Raw genomic sequence first — 20,961 nt, forward strand, 5'->3', positions numbered from 1 at the left:
CGGAGTAATGGTTCTAGGGGAAGTGGACGCTGGAGGGGGTACGGGACGGGAAGCCTAGGTTGGGGAGGGCTCGAGCTCGGCGCGGCTGGGTGGCCCTGGAGGCCACGGCAGGGCTGGGGTGTCCGGACGAGAACTGGAGAGGATGTTCCCGGATCCTGTCCTGGCCGGCGGGAACGCACCCACCTCCCTGGCACCCATACCTAGCCAGAACGGGGATTTCCCCCGCCCCTCCCGCTGGCCTTCGGAGGAAAGTGAAAGTGAAAGGCGGGAAGAGGCGGCTTCCGGGCTGAGGAGATCGCAGCGCCATGAAGCCCCTGTCTCTGCTCCTCACCGTGGCTTTGGGTGAGCGAACCCCGCGACTCCTCGCCCAGGAACGGGAGGGTCGGGGAAGCAGAGGGAGGTGGCCCCGCGGGGCGCCCGATGCCAGGATGAAAGGGGCATGTCACCCGACGTCCCGGCGCCCCTCACTCGAGCTCCTCTCCCCCAGACCTGGTCGCCGCCGTGTCCGCGGGCCCCGCGGTGATCGAGTGCTGGTTTGTGGAGGATGCCAGCGGAAGCAACCTGGCCAAGAGACCTGCTGCACTGCTGCTGCGCCAGGGACCCGGGGGACCGCCGCCCCGGCTGGACCTCGACCCTAAGCTCTACCTCCGTGTGCACGGTGAGTCTTCTGGACCTGCCCCCACACCTGTCGCCTCCACGGAAACGCCTTCCTCTTTAGATCGGGCAGTGACCTGAAGCCTCAGTTTTCCCCTCTGTAAAATGAGTCTGGACTACCTGTAAATCCCCCAGTATGAGAAAATCTGTGCATTTGAATTTCCCCAAACACTGCCCTTCTAGCCCCCTTCCCGGCCACGACTCTTTCGCTGCCACTCCCTTCTCCGCACTCACAGACCCTGCTGGCGCCCTCCAGGATGCCCTCAGGCGGTACCCCCGGGGCGCCCCCGCGCCGCACTGCGAGCTGAGCCGTTTCGTCCCGCTCCCCGCCTCTGCGAACTGGGCCAGCGGCCTGACCCCGGAGCAGAGCTGCCCGCGGGCCCTGGACGGGGCTTGGCTGATGGTCAGCATGTCCAGCTCTGTTCTCAGCCTCTCCAGCCTCTTGCGACCACAGCCAGAGCATCGGCAGGAGCCTGTTCCCATCACCGAGGCAACAGGTAGCTGGGAAGGGGAGGTGGAAATGGATAGGTAGGCTCTAAGGGTCCGCATCAGCCGGTGGCGCGCCGTGTGGACTAGAGCGAGGCATTTCCCCAACGGCTTTCAGTTTCCTTTCTTGTAAACCGTGGCGTTTTGGCTAGAATTAGCTCCTCGGCTGCTTCTAGCCCTCCCCCAGTTAAAGAAACAAACAAACGAACAAAAACCACCCCGTGGTTTGGGGCGGGGCTTTGGAGAGGCGGGGTTCCCAGACGCTGACCTGGAGAAACTTGTTGGGGCAGGGGGATGGGAGGAGTCCTCCCAGATCTGTGTCTGGCGGCGCGCCCTCTCCTTTGCGGTTCGCCCAGCTGCAAACACCGCCCCGAGCCTCACCCGCGCCCACACTCGGTGCGGTGACAGCGGCGAAGCAAAGGCCCCAGCGCGCTTACCGTTCCTGACAGCCCCCAGGCGGGCGCGCGGCCTGTCGCCGGTCCTGCGCGGGCTGCAGTGCGCGGGGGCGCGAGGCGGGCGCGCGGCCTGTCGGCGGTCCTGCGCGGGCTGCGGTGCGCGGGGGCGCGAGGCGGGCGCGCGGCCTGTCGGCGGTCCTGCGGGGGCTGCAGTGCGCGTGGGCGCCAGGGGGGCGCCGCTGTGGCTCCCACTGGGAGGACCGCGGCGGTGAGGCGCCCCGCAGTTTGAGGCCCAGGGTTCGGGCACTTTGCCGGGCTGGGTTGCGGGCAGCAAGCGGCGGATAAGGCAAGAATGGAGAGGATCCGACTGGGACATCAGGAGCTCTCCCTCCGCGCAGCGGAGGCAGGGTAGGATGCCGGTTTCTCGGTCTCCTACGCTTTTCTGTGAACAATACAGCCTCACGGACAGGTCAAGCCCAACCCTGTGCCCTCCCTTCCTCAGTACCTGAGAATCGCCCACAGGACCAAGGAAACAGACTCCGAACCGAACCCGCCCCAAACCCTCACCCCTGCCTGCACCTCTGTGCTCTACGCTGGGCAGGAGCCGAGGGAAACTGCTCTCTGTCGGGAGAGGAGCTGTCTCCAGTAGGGAGGAATATTGCCTGTTGCTGCTGGCTTCGCTGAGGTGGCGGTGACAATGTTCTTTGCCCTCAGAGTCAGTTTTTCCACCTGTAAAATGTGGATATTATTTCCCAGCTGTCTTTCCGTTGTTGAGACTATCAGAAGAGGCACTGTGTTAATTTCTTGGTTGATTCAGTAAATGCTCATTAGCACCAAGAATAAGTTAGGGCTCAGCAGTTCTCAGCCCAGGTTGTGAATATGAATTCTGTTGGGAGCTTTTATTTATTTATTTATTTATTTATTTATTTATTTATTTATTTATTTATTTATTTATTTTTTTGAGACAGAGTCTCACTCTGTTGCCCAGGCTAGAGTGCCCTAGCTTCAGCCTAGTTCACAGCAACCTCGAACTGCTGGGTTCAAGCGATCCTTCTGTCTCAGCCCACGAATAGCTGGGACTACAGGCACTACAGGCATTCGCCGCCATGCTCAGCTATTTTTTGTATATATATTAGTTGGCCAATTAATTTCTTTCTATTTATAGTAGAGACGGGGTCTCGCTCTTGCTCAGGCTGGTTTCAAACCTCTGCCTCCCAGAGTGCTAGGATTACAGGCATGAGCCACCAGGCCTGGCTGCAAATATACTTTCTTATTATGCTTTGCATACATAGTATTTAATTCTTACCATTCTTTTAAAACACTGTGGAAAATTTCAAAGATACATAAAAGTAGAGAGAATACTATAATGAACCCACCATACCTGTTACCAAGTTATATAGTTATTACATTTTACCAGATTGTTTCACTTATCCTCCCTCTACTCTGTTTTCTTCTTATTATTTTTTATTTATTTTTAAATTAGTTCTCTTAATTATTTTTCTTAAAATTTTTTTTGCAATAGCTTCAGGAACATCCACTCTGTTTTTTATTTTTATTTTTGGCAGTGTTTTAAAGTATATCCTAGGACCATATTATTTTACTCATAAGTACTTCAGTAAGCATTTCTATTAAATAAGGACTTTATTTTTTTATTTTTTCTTTAACTCATGAAGTAAAATAGCATATATAAGGACTTAAAACCATAACCACAATACCATCATCACACCTAGCAAAACAAATAATAATTCTTCCCAGACACAAGTATAAAAACAAAAAACAAAAAACAAATAATAATTCCTTAATATCATGTAATTCCTAGCCTGTATTAAAATGTTCTTGATTGTCTCAATTATGTCATATTACAGTTGATTTGCTCAAATCACAAAGCAAAACAGATTCATATTTTATATTTGGTTGTTATATTGATATTCTCTGGCTGTCATAACAAAATACCATCAGCTGGGTGGCTTAAACAACAGAAGCTTATTTTCTCACAGTTCTGGGTGCTAGAAGTCCAAGATCAAGGTGCCAGCAGGCTTGATATCCAGTGAGGGAGGGCTCTCCACTTGGAATTCAGACTGGGAACTTTTTGCTGCAACCTCACATAGAAGAGAGAGAGAAAGAGCACTGGTGCATCTTCCTCTTTTTATAAGGACACCAGTTGCATTGAATTAGAGCCCTGCCCTTTATCCCCTCCTCACAGTCCTTATCTCTAAATACACAGCGGTCAGGGCTTCAACTTATGAATTTTGGGGGACCCAAACATTCAGGCCATAACAATCATTTGGTCTCTTGCATCTCTTTTATTCTATAATTGACATCTCCTCCCTTTAAGAAAAATGCTATTGATTTGTTGGAGAAACCTGGTCATTTGCCCTGTAGAATTTCCCACAAACTATGTTTGACCAATTGTTTCTTCATGGTGTCATTTATCTTGTTCCTTTTTTTTTTTTAATTTTTTTTGTATATATATTTTTAGTTGGTCAATTAATTTATTTCTATTTTTGGTAGAGACAGGGTCTCGCTCAGGCTGGTTTCGAACTTCTGACCTTGAGCAATCCACCCGCCTCGGCCTCCCAAAGTGCTAGGATTACAGGCGTGAGCCACCACGCCCGGCCTATCTTGTTCCTTTTTCCTCCATATTTCCTATAATTTGGTAGTTAGGTCTAAAGGCTTGATTACATTTGGATTTAAGGTTTTTTCTAGTAATACTTTATAATTAGTTGTTACCATTCACTTTTTTCTTTAACAGAAAAGCAAAAACTTGTTATTACAAGCTACAAAAAGAGAACTTTTCCTTACTTTCTGGCTTTCTGGCCTTGTTTATATATATTTGTATTCATACAGAGTACAGTGTATGGGATGCAGGTCTAAAATTGCTTCCAATAAAGATCACTGTTATCTTAAGGGTTAAACTATAAAACTTTTAGGTTTAGTTTATTAATCCTGTATATTCTTTTTTTCACAATTCAAAAGTATGTTTCTGGGTTTTGCAAACTAAGTGAAATTGCATGCTGATTTTACTCTACTGAGTTAAAACAATTCCATGAGGTTGAGAAAAGTTCAACTTTATAGACCTCAGAAGCTAAGATTAAAAATAACAAAAAGATAATTATAGAAAGAAAAAGATTACTTCTACCTGGAGGATGCAGACATTTTTGGGATGAAATAACAGTGGAACCGACCTTGAAGAACATGGAGTATTAGATGTTTGGAAGAAAATGGGAAAGATGTTGTAAATTGAAGGAACCTTATGACCAAAGTGAAGAGATGCCCAATGATTAAAGCTTCTACTACTAGGCACAAAAAAGAGATTCTGTGTGGCTGGTTCATAGGGTACAAGAGAAATCTCTTGGAAAAGTGGATTAGGGGCTGAGTTTTCAAATATCTTAAAAGCTGGAGTTTATTCTACAGGCGATAATGAACCATCAGGATAGTTCTTTTGGTTTTTTTTGTTTGTTTGTTTGTTTTCTTGAGGAGGGTCATTCTAAAAAGCCTGTTATTTTACTTGATTCTTATAAAAGGTAGGCAAGGATAGGATCACTGGACTAGTGAGATAAAATACAGGCTAAGTGATTTTCCCAAGATGCCCAGCAAATCTTTGACAATGATGAAGGTAATGAAAATATAACAACTAACATTTATCAAGCATTTTCTATATGCCAGGCCCTGTTCTAAGCACTTTGTATGCACAATCTCATTTATTCCTCTCAACAAACATAGAACACAGGTACTAATATTATTCCCAGGTGAAGAAATCTGAGACACAGTTGGGTAACTTGCCCAAGGACACACAGCTTGTAAGAAGCAGGGCTAGAAATTGAACTCAGGCCATGTAGCTCTAACCTGTGCCTTTAGCTGCTGACTTCCTAGGTAACTGGGTGTTTTAAACAGGTAAGTGACCTGATCAGACTTGTAGCAATGTTGTTTGAGTACAATATGAAGGAAGAGTTAAAGGAAAGAGAGACTGAGGCTAGGGAGACCAGAGAGGAGGTGGTTGTAATTGTCCAAATGTACATTGATGAGAACCTGAGTTGGAAACAGGTGTGAGATCTATTAGGGCCTAGTAGGGATAGCACGCAGCACATTATGTTTGGTGATTTGCTTGTCACTCCCCAGACTGTAAGCAATATGAGGGCAGGAACTGCCTGTCTTGTTCACCACTCTGTTCTCTACTACTATACCTTAAACATCCTAGGTGCTCAATAAGTAATTGTTGAGTAAATGAATGAGAGGGGGGAGTCTGAGTGACTCCTAGTGTTTGCCTTTAGTGTCTGGGGGGCTGGTGGTGACCATTCATCAAAGTCAGAGACAATGGGCATTAGAGCAGGGTGAGGGAATGTTGCGGAGATGCTGTTTAGTTGGGTTATATTAAGTTTGTCTGGGCCGGGCACGGTGGCTCACGCCTGTAATCCTAGCACTCTGGGAGGCCGAGGTGGGCGGATTGCTCAAGGTTAGGAGTTCGAAACCAGCCTGAGCAAGAGCAAGACCCTGTCTCTACTATAAATAGAAAGAAATTAATTGGCCAACTAATATATATAGAAAAAATTAGCCAGGCATGGTGGTGCATGCCTGTAGTCCCAGCTACTCGGGAGGCTGAGGCAGGAGGATTGCTTGAGCCCAGGAGTTTGAGGTTGCTGTGAGCTAGGCTGATGCCATGGCACTCAATCTAGCCTGGTCAACAAAGTCAGACTCTGTAAAAAAAAAGTTTGTCTGGCAGATGGTCAGGTGTAACCATAGCAAACACTTTTGTAGACTTACTATATATTCCAGACCCTGTTCCAAATACCTTGCATATATAGGTGTCTTTGTTATCTAAAATCAGGAACTGAATAGATTTGGGTAGCAACAGGTATTAAATGATTTAACCCTCTCAACAACCTCATGAGGTAGGTACTATCATCATCCCCATCACCACCACCATCATCATCATCCCTATTTTAGAGATTTGGAAGTTGAGCCATGGAAAAGTGAAGTAAGTGACCCAAGCCCATATAAGTAAGCTGCAGAGTTGGGATTTGAACCAGGGCAGCCAGACTCCAGGCACCTGGCCACTGCACTGCACTGCTTTAGTAGAGCACACAGGTCTGTGCTCAGATCTAGGCTAGATATGGAACCTTCTGGGGTCAGTAAACAATCTGTATAGCACCATAGGATTGACAGTCATGGCTCAATCACTAGTCTTCACTAGTAACCAAGCAAGGCCTGGTTCTTCAAGGGTGGTGCTTGGAGACTAGACTGGTTCAGGTTGTGTTAGAAGTACCCTCAGATCCTGCTAGAGCTAGAGCTAGAGTCGCCTGCATGTTCAGATTAGGCTTCCAAGGGCATACCCATCACTGCCCCGATTCACCCCTAGACCTCTCTGCTTGCTCATTCTGCCGCACTGGGTCCCACCTAGTGCCAGGCAAAGGGGATTTGCAGGGAGGGCTGGGAGATAGCATCAGAAAAGGTGTCTATGTCGGGTGGGTGAATTGGAGTCAGTCTTCCCTATAACTCCATTTCTCTCTTTTTTTCTCCTTTCTCTGTCTCTCTCATGCCCCTCCCACTCCCTCATCCCCCTCTTCCCCAGTGGTGCTGACTGTCCTCACTCACACCCCTGCCCCTCGAGTAAGACTGGGACAAGATGCTATGCTGGACCTGAGCTTTGCCTACATGCCTCCCAGCCCCAAGGCTGCCTCATCTCTGGCCTCAGGTCCCCCTCCCTTTGGGCTGGAGTGGCGACGCCAGCACCTGGGTAAGGGGCATCTGCTCCTGGCTGCAACTCCAGGACTGGATGAGCAGATACCAGTAGCCCGAGAAGGTGCAGTGGCATTTGCAACTTGGAATGATGATGAGCCATGGGGCCCATGGACCGGGAATGGGACCTTCTGGCTGCCTGCAGTACAGCCCTTCCAGGAGGGCACCTATCTGGCCACCGTACACCTGCCATACCTGCAAGGACAGGTCACCCTGGAGCTTGCTGTGTACAGTGAGTGGGAGGACAGAGGTTTCCATGGGCAGAGGGTAGGCGTTGGATTAGGGGGACACCATGATGGGGAAGGGATGTTGGAGAAGAGGGTGCCTGGGTGAGTGGAGATGGGGATCCCTGGGAGTCAGAAGGGCAACGGGACGGAGGAGGGTCCCTGGAAACCTAGAGGGCTTTGTCATGGGGATTACTATGAAGCACCAATGTAGAGACAGTGGGTTCCCCATCCCAGGAGAATAAACCCAAACCCCAATCAGTTTTAGGGAAAACATAGGATAGACTGAGGGTCTCTGAGGAAAGATGGTGCAGATTGATTTCTCCATTCTCACTTCCTACTTTTCCCCAGAGCCCCCCAAAGTGTCCTTGATGCCAGCACCCCTTGTGTGGGCTGCCCCAGGGGAGGCTCCCCCGGAGTTGCTTTGCCGTGTGTCCCGCTTCTACCCTTCCGACGGCCTGGAGGTGGAGTGGGAGCTCCGGGGCGGCCCAGAGGGTGGCTCTCGGAAGGCTGGGGGACAGAGTTGGCTCTCTGCCCTGAGCCACCATTCCGACGGCTCTGTCAGCCTTTCGGGGCACTTGCGGCCACCCCCAGTCACCGTTGACCAGCATGGGGCACACTACGCCTGTCTAGTACACCATCCCAGCCTGCCTGCCTTGGGCCGCAGAGCCGAGGTCACCCTGGAGGTGGCAGGTAAGAGCTGGGAGTGCCCTGTACCCTGAGCTGGTGCCCGGGAAGACATGGAGCTCACTCTTGCCCCTTCCACCTGCCAGGCCTCTCCAGGCCCTCCCTTGAGGATGGCGTAGGCCTTTTCCTGTCCTCCTTTCTCCTGCTTGGACTCATCAAGATGCTGGGCTGGGTCGGTGAGTGTGAGCCCCACCCTGACCATGACTTGTGGACATTCCCTGCCTACTCCCAGAAGCCTGACACCCATCCCTCTGTCTCCCCCTCTACCATTCCCCATTCCCGCATCCCATCCCTTCTCAATCTTTCCCCACAGCTGCCTACCTGTCCACTTACAAGGATTCAAAGGAGAAGGTAACAGCACTCACTTCCCTTTATTTTTCCTTTCTCATTTTACTCACTCTCCCCACTTCATCACCATGGAGGGAGGCTGCTGGTGTGGTGGGGCTGACACAGACCTGGGTCAAATCCTACTGCTACATCCTAACTATAGGACCCCTTAAACATGCTACTTAATTTACACCTCAGTTTCCTTGGATGTAGGGATTTTAAAAAATTACTTAGGCAGTGCTGTCCAACAGAAATATAATACAAGCCACTTATGTAAATTTAAATTAGCAATCCATTAAAAATAAACAGGTAAAATTAATTTAATATATACTTTCACATGAGGTCAGGTGTGGAATTTTTTACTTGCGGCATCAGATGGCACTCAAAGTTTTGGATTTTGGAGCATTTCAGATTTTGGATTTTTGGATCAAGGATGCTCAACCTGTATATCCAAAATATTATCATTTCAGCATGTAAACAATATAAGAAATTATAGCTCTTTTTCCATTCTAAGGCTTCAAAAGCAGATGTTTAAACTGTCAGCACATCTTAGTTCAGACTAGCCACATTTCAAATGCTCAGTAGCCACGTGTGGGTAGTGGCTACCATGTTGGACAGTGGAGCCTCAAAGGACTGTTAGGAAGATTAAAGAAGATAGTGCATCTCTTTTAGAAGATGCAGGTGATAAAGCATTCAGCGGTGTCTGGCAGGTAGAAAACGCAGAAAATGTTAGCCCCATCCTTCTCCCACTCTCTATGCCCCTCTTAATATGTCTCTGGAAGGAAGCTCACCTGCCTTCTAACCCCTGAATTCCTCACCTCCTTCTCTTCCAGAAAGCACAGTGAAGGCATTCAGCACCATCCTGTGGAAGCCACTGTCATCTCTGGCTCCAGCTACTGCAGTAGCTCCCAAAACTATAACGCCATCATTTGCTCCTACTCCCTCCACTGAGTGGCTTTTTTTAAAAGAGAAACAAATCTTATGGCATTCGCCTTCTAGCTCTAGGGCAGTGGTTCTCAAAAATTTTGGGTCTCGGGACCTCTTAAAAATTATCAAGAACTCTAAAGAGCTTTTGTTTATGTGGGTTATAACTATTGATATTTATCATACTAGAACTCAAAACTGAGAAAAAAATGAAACAAAGAATACACAAGCAAACATTCCATTTGTTGTGACAACTATGTGTCAATACATATCATGTAGCTTCTGGAAGGATGAACTGTGTACACTCTTAGAGAATAATGAAAAAAGCAAATAACACCTCAATTTGGATATCAAAATAGTCTTAATTTCACATACCCTCTGAAATATTAATAGTCTCAGGGAACTCTGAAACAGACTACATTCAGGGAACTGGTGCTTTAGGGCCAAAGCCATTCTTCTTGCCCCAGCCTCTGTGTCCCCCAGTGTGAGCCACTGCCTACCTCTGCAGCCCTACATGGTTACCCTACCCCTATCCCAGCCCTCCTCTCCAGGCTCATTACACGGATGGCTACTCCTTTCCTCCAGTGAAGCAAACGCCTCCCGCCTGCCTCTGGGTCGCAGCGCTCTTTTCCCTCTGCCTGGTCCATCCTTGCCCTCCCTGGGTCCCAGACCAGATCCGCCTTGTCACTCCCTTCAGACTGCCGCGGGTCCCTCTTGCGCGGTTCTCCACAGTTGTATTTAAGTGATTGTGTGAGTCGTCGTTAAATGCCTGTCTGCCCCCGGGCCTGCGGGCGCCTGGAGGACCCGGGCGAGCCTGCCCGCTGGGGGCGCTAAGCAAATAGCTGCCGGACGTCGGACGCAGGCAGCGGCGGCGCGGCTTAGGGTCAGGACGGTCGCCCAGACGGACGCGGGAAGGGCCGAAGGGGGAATAAAGCTGTGTTCCAGTGCTCCAACCGCGTCTCGTTCTGCCCCTTTCCAAGCACAGTGATCTCCCGCCACCTCTGGTCCCTTCCAATGCCCCCGACCTCCCGAAGGCCTCGGAGACATCTGACTCCCGGTTGAAGCCGTTTAGGGTCGGGCGCCACGAATGGCGCATAAAGCGTCCCAAAGCCGCGGGCTCTACCCGGACAGACCAGCAAGATAAGGCCGCGGAGGTCGCGGCCTCGGCGCCGGAAACCGCGAGCGCCGAATCTGGAACCGGATGTAGGGGCTTCCTGCTCCGCCCCCTTGCACGAGGGAGGGAACCGAGAGCTCCTCGGAAAACACGGACTGGATTTCGGTTCGTGGGCTGGGGTGGGGAGTGTAACCCCGTGAGTTGGAGTGGCGGGCTTTCTCCCCACCTAAAACCCTACCCGCAGGCGTTTTAGCCTTGCTCTTGTTGGGGAGAGGCATGTCAAATTCTGCTCCTGCCCTCTCCCGGGGGCAGGTGACTGGAATCTGTCCCAATTCAGTGCAGGGCGACGCGGGCTCCAGAATCCCGGGGGTGGCGGCGGAGGACAGTGGAGCTGGGGACCCGGCCTCCTGGGCTCCGGCCCCTGGGCGTCCAGCGCTCCCCTAGCTCGCAGCCCTGGCTCCTGTCCTCACTTCCTTCCCCTTTTGGCTCCTGCTTTCGGATCGGGCGGACGCGGGGGGGAGCGGAAAGGGCGGGAGGGCCCAGGAGCCCCGCCGGAGGGGATACAGGGGGGTGCGGAAAAGCCCGGGAGGGGACACGATCCGGGGACTCGGTCGGGGACTGGAGACCGACGGGAACAGCGGCCCGGGACCCACGCTGTCCCCACCCCTCCCGAGCAGGTCAGAGCCTGAGCACCTTGTGACCCTGCCCTTTTCCGTACTCGTAACCCCCTAATCCCCAAAATGCACCAAGGGTCCCTATATTACACCCCTGTGTTGCCCCCTACCCCGGCCTTCCCGCAGAAGTCCGATCCAGCTATCTGGACACCTACATGTGTCCCTTCCCTGCCCCGCTCCCCCGCGCCCGCCTGACTCTCCACCCCCACCCGATCTCTCCCCAGGCGCCCCCATGGCCCGACCCCGCTGATTGCTTCACTCGGCCATGCTCCCGCGGCCCCTGCGGCTGCTTTTGGACACGAGCCCCCCCGGGGGAGTCGTGCTGAGCAGCTTCCGAAGCCGAGACCCTGAAGAGGGTGGGGGCCCAGATGGCCGGGTCGTGGGCGGGGGGCAGGAGAAAGAGGAGGAGGAGGAAGAAGAGGTGAGACGTGGGTGGTGGGAGGTAAAGGGTGCATATATTTTGGAGATCTCCATCTTTCTTTTGTCTCTGGGTCCCTACATCTCTTCCTGCCCCATTTCCTCCTGCACCTCTGTCCGGTGTCTGCCTGTCTCCCTGCTGCGGGGAGCCCTGGCTTCTCTGTGGTCCTCTGTGTCAGTGTGACTCCGGACTGGCCCTCAGGAACCTGCCCTGTTTCTGCCTTGAAATTCTGGCCGGCTGTCCCTGCGGGTCTCTGGCCCTCTCTGCCTATGTCTGCTTAAATGTGCCTGCCTCTCCCAGCAGTTTTGACCTGGTCCCTGTCTCCCTCCTTGTTTTTGTTTGGCAGGGAGGGGTTTGTTTCCACAGTAACCAGCTCCTCTGACTCTGGGATTGGGGAGGGAACCCTCAGATTTTGTGACACCCCCCCCTTGGTGCTGGGTAGAAGCCAAGAAGCCAGGGTTCTGGGACTAGGAAGGATGGTCCTAGGCTGGATAGAGTGGTCACCTGCTTTCCTTAGGGCTAATGGTGGTGGCCAGGAGCAGGACTTGGGGCTTCAGGAGGGGCCAGAAGTTGGATTTGGGGCCTGGAAGTCCTGGACTCCTGGGTCCAGACACTGGGTGAGGGCAGGGTGACTAGCAGGGCTGGTTTTTCGGGATCGGTCAGGGGAGGGGCTGGGGCCACGTGACTCTCTGAGCCTACCCCCCCCCCATCCCCACTTCCCCTTCCTGTACTGGGATTGGAGCTGCCACCTTCACAGGGTCCCCACAGCTGGGATAGTAGAGGCCCTACCCCAGGAACTAGGATGGAAGGGGGCCTGAGGGAAGGACTAATTCTTTGGGCTTGCTGAGTCCTTGCGGGGGAGGGCGGGGCATGTGGCTGTGCCTGTGACTGGGGTTTCAGCTTCTGAGGTCGCTACCTCTGGCTCTCTGCCTCGCGCTTCCCTCTCCTACCCTTTGTACCCTGCATCTCTGTTGTGTTGGGGTCAGCTCTGGGGAGAAGGGGCTTCGGGGGTCTCCAGGATCAGGGTTCCTGCACTCCATCCACCCCCTCACTGCAACCCCCTCGACTCCACCGGGCCCTGCGGCGGCTAGGGGGGGGCTGTCTGGGCCCCAGTGGGGGAGACCTGGGGTCACCAGCCCCCCCCACCCCTCGAACTCGCTGGTATTGCCCCCCGCCATCACAGGTGAGGGGTACAGAGGGAGGAGCAGGGCCTGGGGTGAGCGAGGGCTGAGGGCAGTGGGGGGGTATGGAACTGTCTGACTTCCCCTTCCTTGCTCCTCCAGGCCCCTGTGTCTGTCTGGGATGAGGAGGAGGATGGTGCCACCTTTACTGTCACAAGCCGCCAATATCGGCCTCTTGATCCCTTGGTGAGATCATGACTTTGGCTTCTCACCTCTGATCAGTCATCTCCTGGTTCCCCTTCCTCTGGCTGACTTTCTGGCCAGGGTGCTGGGTTGGAGGTCTGGAGTCCTGGACTCTGCTGTATGATGTAGGCCAAGTCTTTTGCCCTCTCTGAATCTCAGCAAAATGAGCCTGGCTCATCTCCTAGGGCTAGGACCGTCCCTAGAAATCTAGGGGCAGAGTTGAAGAAAGGGTCAGTGACCATCCCTCTGTGTCCTCCAGGCTCCCACGCCTCCTCCGCGTTCCTCCCGACGGCTTCGGGCTGGCACTCTGGAGGCCCTGGTTAGACACCTTCTGGATGCCCGGACATCAGGGGCTGACGTGACCTTCTCGGCAGCCTTCCTGGCCACCCACCGGGCCTTCACCTCCACACCTGCCCTGCTAGGGCTTATGGCTGACAGGTCAGGGTCATAAGGGACCAAGGGTCATGGAGGTGTTTGGACTTCCTAAAGCCCCACACCCTACCAAAACAGTCAAAGCCACTGGGGGTTTGGGGAAAATAGACAGATTCTCTTCTCCTTCCCAGGCTGGAAGCCCTTGAATCTCACCCTGCTGATGAACGAGAGAGGACAACAGGGTGAGTGAGCCCTGTCTCAGTCTCCCAGTCCCCTCTGCCCACGCTGCAGCTTTCCTCTGACCCTTGGCTGATTGCCCCTCTCTCAGGGTAGCCATCTCTGTACTGTCAACCTGGCTGGCTTCTCACCCTGAGGATTTTGGCTCTGAGGTCAAGGTTCAGCTTGACCGGCTTGAGAGCTTCTTACTTCAGACAGGGTATGCAGCAGGGGAGGGTGTTGGGGGGGGCAGCGCTGACCTCATCTGCAATCTCCGGTCCCGGGTGGACCCCCAGGCCCCTGACCTTCCTAAGCCCCTGGCCCTCCCGGGCGATCCCCCTGCTGACCCCACGGATGTCCTGGTGTTCCTCGCCGACCACTTGGCCGAACAGCTGACCCTGCTAGATTCGGTGAGACCCTGACCTCTGACCCCTGTGCCCCTTAACCCCTTACTAACCCTTCCTTGACTCCAGATCCTTCCCTTGCTTCCAGCCCTTCCTCATCCAGTTCCCAGCCCCTTCCATCTACTGTTTGGACCTTTTCCCTTTCACCCTTGGTTGTTACCCTTCAAACCCTGTGCCCCCTGGTTCCTTGGCCACCTGAAACCCTCTGATCCCTGATATTGAAAGGCTCACCTCACTTGACTATGAACTTTAACCTCTGACCTTTGCCTTGCAGGAACTGTTTCTCAATCTGGTCCCCTCTCAGTGCCTGGGGGGCCTATGGGGTCACAGAGATCGGCCGGGACATTCCCACCTCTGCCCATCTGTCCGAGCTACTGTCACACAGTTCAACAAGGTGGCAGGGGCAGTGGTTAGCTCCGTCCTGGGGGCCACCCCAACTGGAGAGGGGCCTGGGGAGGTGACCATACGGCCACTCTGTCCCCCCCAGAGGGCCCGGCTCCTGGAGAAGTGGATCCGAGTGGCAGAGGTTAGAGAGGGTAGCCCTGCGGGGACTGTGGTGTGGAGAGGACTCCCACAACCTTAGCTTTCCACTTTGACCCCGTAGGAGTGCCGGCTGCTCCGAAACTTCTCTTCGGTTTATGCTGTTGTGTCGGCCCTGCAGTCCAGCCCCATCCACAGGCTTCGGGCAGCCTGGGGGGAAGCCACCAGGTGGGAAGGATGGGGCACTGGGCTAGGGGTGGGGGTTCCTCAGAGGGCTGGGAAGAGGGCATGGCCGAGCCAAGCCTGTCCTCAGGGTAACTCTTCTCCCTCACCCAGGGACAGCCTCAGAGTCTTTTCCAGCCTCTGCCAGATTTTCTCTGAGGAGGATAATTATTCCCAGAGCCGAGAGCTACTCCTGCAGGTGAGGCCCTGTTCTCTGGCTTTCCCAACCATCTCTGCTCCCTGCTCCTACTTTGGATCTTGTTTTGTCACCATCAGGAGGTGAAGCTGCAGCCCCCCGTGGAGCCACACTCCAAGAAGGCCCCGAGGTCTGGCTCCCGGGGTGGGGTGAGTGACTAGCGGGGGCGGGGGGACGTGAAGGAGGAGTGTGTTTGTGACGAGCAGTCTGAGGGCTGCGAACGGGAGGCACAGGGTGAGCAGAATGAAGTCTATCCTCTGAGGGAGGTGGAGGGAAAGTGCGGAGGGATGGAGGGCCCTCACATCAGTGGCAGGGGCGTCTGACCCCGACCCCTGACCTCAGGGTGTGGTCCCATACCTCGGCACCTTCCTGAAGGACCTGGTGATGCTGGATGCAGCCTCCAAGGATGAGCTGGAGGTCAGTGGGGTGTGTGTGTGTGTCCATTGCAAGGATGGGACAGGTGGGCTGCAGGGGCAGACAGACTTCCTTCCAAAAAGGGGCCGTAAGGTGTAAATGGCTGAGAGTGGGACTCTGGAGCCAGATCTGTTACTGTGGCAAGTGGCGTAGCCTGTGCCTTGGTGATCTATAAATGGGAAGTTAGCCATAGTATCTATATCAGTCTGTTATTGTGAGAGTTAAATGAATTTGTATTTGTCAGGCACTTACAACATGCCTGAAATGTAAGCATATATAGAATATAGTTTGTTAAATAAATAAATGCTGAGACCTTGGGCAAACTCCTATCCTCGCTGCACCTCAGTTTTCTCATCAGAAAAGTAGACACGTTTTCTACCTGAGATGCTCTATTTAAAGGGTCCAGTGCAGGCTCAGGGTGTGATAGACTGAGGGGGAGGGTGGGAGGGATGGGGAGTGAGAGGCCAGAGGGAAGTGTTTGTGATTTGGTTGTGGATGTGTGTGTGTTTAGGAGAGGACATATTCTCTCTGTGGCCTGGAAGGCAGGGCTAGGACTTTGACCCCATCCCTGTTTTCCTTGCAGAATGGATACATCAATTTCGACAAGCGGAGGAAGGTAAGAGGAATGCGTGGGCTGGATGCTAGACATCCCTATCCATGTCCCAGGAGGAGGGGGAAGGGAAAGTCAGGAGTCCCCGAGTTTTTTGCTCCTGCAGTTTGAGGGCTCCTTCCTAGGAGTTTGCTGTCCTTTCTGAGTTGCAACGGCTCCAGAATGAATGTCGCGGCTATGACCTCCGCCCAGACCATGATATCCAACAGTGGCTACAGGGGCTTCAGCCACTGACAGAGGCCCAGAGGTGACTGGCTGGGTGAGGTTGGGACTCTGGCTGGGTGTGGGGGGTTGGTGTCATGTCCTGACCTCTGCCTATTGCTCCCACCCCAGCCACCGTGTGTCCTGTGAAGTGGAGCCACCTGGTACCAGTGACCCTCCTGCCCCAAGGGTCCTTCGGCCAACGCTGGTCATCTCACAGTGGACAGAGTGAGAGATTCAGCAGTTGGGGTGGTTTCTAGGGAACTTGCCACTCTCCTTCTGACCTTCCCATTCTCCTGCCATCCAGGGTTCTGGGCTCTGTTGGGGGTCCCACCCCCTTGGTGACCTGGGACAGGCCCAGTATGGGGGGAGATGAGATGTCTGGAACGCCTGCTCCTCTGCTGACCCGCCTGGCTCAGGTGAGCTCTGCTCCTGACCTCTGACCTTGACACTGACCCTAACTCTGAATGTTTCTTTTTTAATCTCCCCGCCTTTATGCCAGTCCCGTGTTGTTTGTTCTAGCACATGAAGTGGCCGTCTGTCTCGTCGCTAGACTGTGCCCTGGAAAGCAGTCCGTCCCCGCGCAGTGCAGCCGACCCCAGCCACCTCTCTCCCCCAGCCTCCTCCCCTAGGCCTTCTCGAGGTCACCGCAGATCAGCTTCCTGTGGCTCCCCACTGAGTGGGGCTTCAGGAGAAGGGGCCTCCAGGGGGGCTGGATATGGGGGAGGGGGATCTGGGCCAGGGGCCTCTGATTGCCGAATCATCCGAGTCCAGATGGAGCTGGGGGAAGATGGCAGTGTCTATAAGAGCATCTTGGTGAGGGAGCCTTGGGCTGGCGGTGAGGGTGAAGGATAGTACTTTGTTGGACCATAATTGTTGTCTTAGTTTTGGGCAGCCAAGTGGAGTTGATTCTAGTTTTAATTTTGACCTTTGGTTTTGGCAGTTATGTTTTCTTTTGATGGCCACTTTGCATTAGCTGCTGTACCTTAAACTTTTGGTGGCCATATTAGATTTTCAGAACTAAAAGCAGATTCCCCCCACAGGAAGCAGCAGTATTTCACTGGGCACCATGTGGGCTGGCTTATGAGGTACAGGGACCCACCATATTACTTTTCCCTGTTCATTCTAAAGCCTTGGACACAGGTGACCTTTTTAGGTTAGGTCAGTGGCTAAGGTTGGAAGGATGGGAAGCAGAGGTCATTATATGGCTGATTTTATTGCTCTTTTGGTCTCCTGTCTTGCCAGGTGACAAGCCAGGACAAAGCTCCAAGTGTCATCAGTCGTGTCCTTAAGAAAAACAATCGTGACTCTGCAGTGGCTTCAGAGTATGAGCTGGTACAGCTACTACCAGGGGAACGAGGTCAGTGGCCATGAGGGAAAAGCAGACTCAGGAAGAAAGTGGAGTGCTTCCACTTCTGGGCAATTGTGGGGGGAATGATGTTTGTGACTGATATTTACCCTCTGAACCTACAGAGCTGACTATCCCACCCTCAGCCAATGTCTTCTATGCTATGGATGGAGCCTCACATGATTTCCTCCTGCGGCAGCGGCGAAGGCCCTCTGTTGCTACACCAGGCCTCACCAGTGGCCCCTCTGCCTCAGGAACTCCTCCGAGTGAGGGCGGAGGGGGTTCCTTTCCCAGGATCAAGGCCACAGGGAGGAAGATTGCACGGGCATTGTTCTGAGGAGGAGCCCCTGTTGGCTTACAGAAGTCATGGTGTTCATACCAGATGGGGGTAGCCATCCTGAATGGTGGCAGTTATGTCACATTGGGACAGAAATTTAGAAAGGTGGCCGCCACCCTGGGACAGTGAAGTGCCATTGGTTTACCAGACAGCTGAGAAACCAGCCCTGTGGGAACTGGTAATCTTGTAACCAAGTTGGATACCAATGTATAGCTCCACCTTCCCATGAATGCAGCACACAGCTAGTGCTGGAAAAAGGCATCAGTTTCTAATTCCTGGCCACATCCTAGTGAAGGGCCAAAGAAAGGGCTAGAAGTTGCAGGGTGGGAAGAAGAGGGGAGGAGGGCCTAAAGTCTCTGAGCCCCAGGGCAGAGGGGGATGGCAAGAAGTAGGTTCTAGTAGTTCCTTTTGCCACTCTGGGTGTTTCTATCACTGTGACAACACTAAGATAATAAACCAAAACACTACCTGAATTCTACTCCCCTGTCCTTGCAGTGCATTGAACTGGCTGCTGGGAGTGGGGGTGGGGAATTGGCTGAAGGTAGAAGCCATGGAACAGGAAGGGGCATGAAGAGCTGAAAGTGAGGTATTGGTGAAAACGGCTTCCTCAGAACAGTTTATTCCTCTCCAGTAACCTCTCCACCCCTAGTCTTCATTTACTGTTAAACTTTCCTCCTCAGTTGTCACAGACCCATGTCAAGAAGTAGCCACCAAATTAAAGTGATTAGTATGAAGGACTCCCCTGGCTGCAAATTTTTAGGAAGCAATATTAGGACAAATAAATGGAAAAACCACCTTGTGGACAACATGTACTTGGTGGTGTTGGAAGACTTACTGACACCATAGAGCATTACGTGCTGGAATTTTAAAACAGTTTAAGCTGCATTCAAACAAATTCTAACAAGTCAGAGGCTGAAAAGAACTGAAAGATTTTAGGGTTATTTGGAAGATGACAGTATTCATAGCAAGAAGGGTAACCATATTTTATCCTGAGGTCTCATGTTAGAGAATTGTGAGTTCTTCAATTAAACTGACATTCCTAACAATATGCTGTAAACGCCCTTCTCGTGTTTCCTAAAGGATCATGCCAATCATGATAAGGGAGAGTTAAGGGTTCTATGTATAGGCAAAAAGCAGGTTTGAGACATTAAGATTTTAATTTCAAGAAAGAAAAAGAAGGCCGGGAGCAGTGGCTCAACGCCTGTAATCCTAGCACTCTGGGAGGCTGAGGCGGGCGGATTGCTCAAGGTCAGGAGTTTGAAACCAGCCTGAGCAAGAGTGAGACCCCGTCTCTACTATAAATAGAAAGAAATTAATTGGACAACTAACATATATAGAAAAAATTAGCCAGGCATGGTGGCGCATGCCTGTAGTCCCAGCTACTCGGGAGGCTGAGGCAGTAGGATCCCTTGAGCCCAGGAGTGTGAGGTTGCTGTGAGCTAGGCTGACGCCACGGCACTCACTCTAGCCTGGGCAACAAAGTGAGACTCTGTCTCAAAAAAAAAAAAAAGAAAGAAAGAAAAAGATTACCCTGCCACAAAGAGATTCTAGCTGCAAGAGTCTGGACCTGAGGGGAGTGACACAGGTGGAATTGTATAAGGTGAAAGGGGCTGGGGAGATGGGGAGACAATTATGACAGAAGTGACTGGTCAGAAAACAAAGCCAGGTATGTTTACATTTTATTAGCTACAGTATAGATCCCAGAGCTGGCTCTTTCCCTCCACTCCCCCACCATGGGGTCAGGCCTTCCCAGGAACCCCTGCCTTTGCCGCCTGGGCCCGCTGGAATTCCTGCTGCAGCTGAGCAAGGGTTTCCCTCTGTTGCTCTGACTGCTGCTCAAGGTCCCGGAGCTGGGATTCATATCTCTTACTGAGGAGAAATAAGGGAGACAAAGAATCAGAAAAGGAGAAATTAATGGGAGTTATTATTGACGGTGCTGAAGGCAAGAAAGAGATTGGTAGAAAACTTGAGATCTAGGGGAGGGAAGAGAAGGGGAATTACAAGGGAAGGAAGGGGTTGGAGGAACTGGACAACTGGGGACTAACTGTGGAGAGCTACTCTGCAATCGTTCCTCAACACCTGTACTCCAGTGGTGTCAGGTGCAGCACAGGGTGGCAGAACAGAGACTCACATTTCAGCTGTGATATACTCCAGCCTCTTCCCCACTGTGGCCCGAGCCTCCCCCAGCTCCTGTCTGACCAGCACAGGACCCAGAAGTTTAAAGACCACGTTGGACCCATCCAGCAGGGCCAGTTCCTGATGGAGGGGTAGGACGTATATCATCAGAACCAAGGCCAGTACAGGTCCCTCCTCACCCCACACATCCCAGTCCCTCACCTCCTTCACGATATTATTTTCCGTTAGTTGTGCCTCAAGCTTCTGCCTCCCTGACATGGATTTACTCAAGTCTGGGAGTAGGAGGAAAGACAAGATTAGAAACATCAAATATGCCACCGACACCCCGCAACCCCAGTTAGGAGAAAATGGATCTGAGAAAGTAGACAAGGATGGGGGCAGCAAACCTTATCCTGGTATGATTCTGGGTTGTGAGTGGATTGAGGCGAGGTCACACCGACCCTGCTTCCTTACCCTTTTGTAGCTGTTGATATTTCTCCACTTCTCCCTGCAGCTTCTTCTGGATCAGCTCTGCCATGGCGGGGATAAAAGGCTGTGGGGAGCGGGAGAGGGGCGCCAGGTCTCACTCTCTGGAAGGTCCCTGAGCTCCCCTTTCTGGCCTGGCCTGCAGAAATGACAGCACTATTGAGGGCACCGCAACCTCTCCCTATCCTGGATATCGACTCTACCCTGGCGAAACTCGAGACCCCAACCCTCTCAACCGAAACCCTAACCTACCCACGTTCTCCCCTCAGTATTAACAAACCCGGAAGTAAACAAGGAATGCTGGGAAAAACGGCCGGAAGCTTCCTTCTGACACATGCCGGGAATGCAGTTAGCACACGTTTAATGAGTGGCGTTCTGCTAAAAAGTGTTTAGGCGAGATAGGGAAGCTAATCCGGAAAAAGAAACCACACCGTTACTTGGGCCCTGGCCCCAGGCCTGCCTTTTTCCCATCACTCGGGCATAAAAGGCCGGTCCCGGGGGCGGTGCCAAGCCTGCCCCGCCCCTCAAAGGAAAGCGTGCCCTCACTCAAGATGGCG

At 52.5% G+C, this 20,961-nt stretch overlaps 3 protein-coding genes across 6 annotated transcripts; 2 read left to right on the forward strand and 1 right to left on the reverse strand.

Annotated features, from left to right (window-relative positions):
* The first annotated feature begins 87 nt into the window (after positions 1-87).
* Positions 88-10,386, forward strand: TAPBP (TAP binding protein). Of its 3 annotated transcripts, none has more exons than XM_012791362.3 (8): positions 88-342; positions 488-658; positions 891-1,151; positions 7,105-7,503; positions 7,847-8,188; positions 8,269-8,358; positions 8,496-8,533; positions 9,972-10,386. In XM_012791362.3, exons 1-8 carry the CDS (start codon positions 306-308, stop codon positions 10,173-10,175), a joined length of 1,542 nt encoding a protein of 513 aa, XP_012646816.1. In that variant the 5' UTR covers positions 88-305; the 3' UTR covers positions 10,176-10,386. The 3 variants fall into 3 exon arrangements, with proteins under 3 accessions (XP_012646816.1, XP_075859547.1, XP_012646817.1); XM_012791363.3 differs by lacking the exon at positions 9,972-10,386 and adding an exon at positions 9,343-9,575 and having other exon boundaries at positions 97-342; XM_076003432.1 differs by lacking the exons at positions 8,496-8,533; positions 9,972-10,386 and adding an exon at positions 9,343-9,775.
* A 336-nt stretch (positions 10,387-10,722) lies between these two features.
* Positions 10,723-20,890, forward strand: RGL2 (ral guanine nucleotide dissociation stimulator like 2). Of its 2 annotated transcripts, none has more exons than XR_001160909.3 (18): positions 10,723-11,224; positions 11,446-11,642; positions 12,923-13,006; positions 13,263-13,441; positions 13,567-13,617; positions 13,704-14,001; positions 14,270-14,521; positions 14,600-14,703; positions 14,812-14,896; positions 14,974-15,042; positions 15,236-15,310; positions 15,891-15,923; positions 16,043-16,164; positions 16,251-16,346; positions 16,426-16,537; positions 16,641-16,761; positions 17,364-17,478; positions 17,592-17,730. XR_001160909.3 is itself a non-coding variant. In XM_012791343.3 (18 exons), exons 2-18 carry the CDS (start codon positions 11,487-11,489, stop codon positions 17,801-17,803), a joined length of 2,337 nt encoding a protein of 778 aa, XP_012646797.1. In that variant the 5' UTR covers positions 10,726-11,224; positions 11,446-11,486; the 3' UTR covers positions 17,804-20,890. The 2 variants fall into 2 exon arrangements, 1 of the variants encoding a protein (XP_012646797.1); XM_012791343.3 differs by having other exon boundaries at positions 10,726-11,224; positions 16,641-16,934; positions 17,592-20,890.
* PFDN6 (prefoldin subunit 6) lies at positions 19,470-20,793 on the reverse strand. Its single transcript, XM_020286943.2, has 5 exons — positions 20,657-20,793; positions 20,393-20,471; positions 20,141-20,211; positions 19,935-20,059; positions 19,470-19,672 (listed from the first exon to the last, which is right to left on the reverse strand). Exons 1-5 carry the CDS (start codon positions 20,738-20,740, stop codon positions 19,543-19,545), a joined length of 489 nt encoding a protein of 162 aa, XP_020142532.2. The 5' UTR covers positions 20,741-20,793; the 3' UTR covers positions 19,470-19,542.
* Positions 20,891-20,961: the final 71 nt, after the last annotated feature.

The sequence above is a fragment of the Microcebus murinus genome, chromosome 5 (genome assembly GCF_040939455.1).
Source record: "Microcebus murinus isolate Inina chromosome 5, M.murinus_Inina_mat1.0, whole genome shotgun sequence".
NCBI classification, from domain to species: domain Eukaryota; kingdom Metazoa; phylum Chordata; class Mammalia; order Primates; family Cheirogaleidae; genus Microcebus; species Microcebus murinus.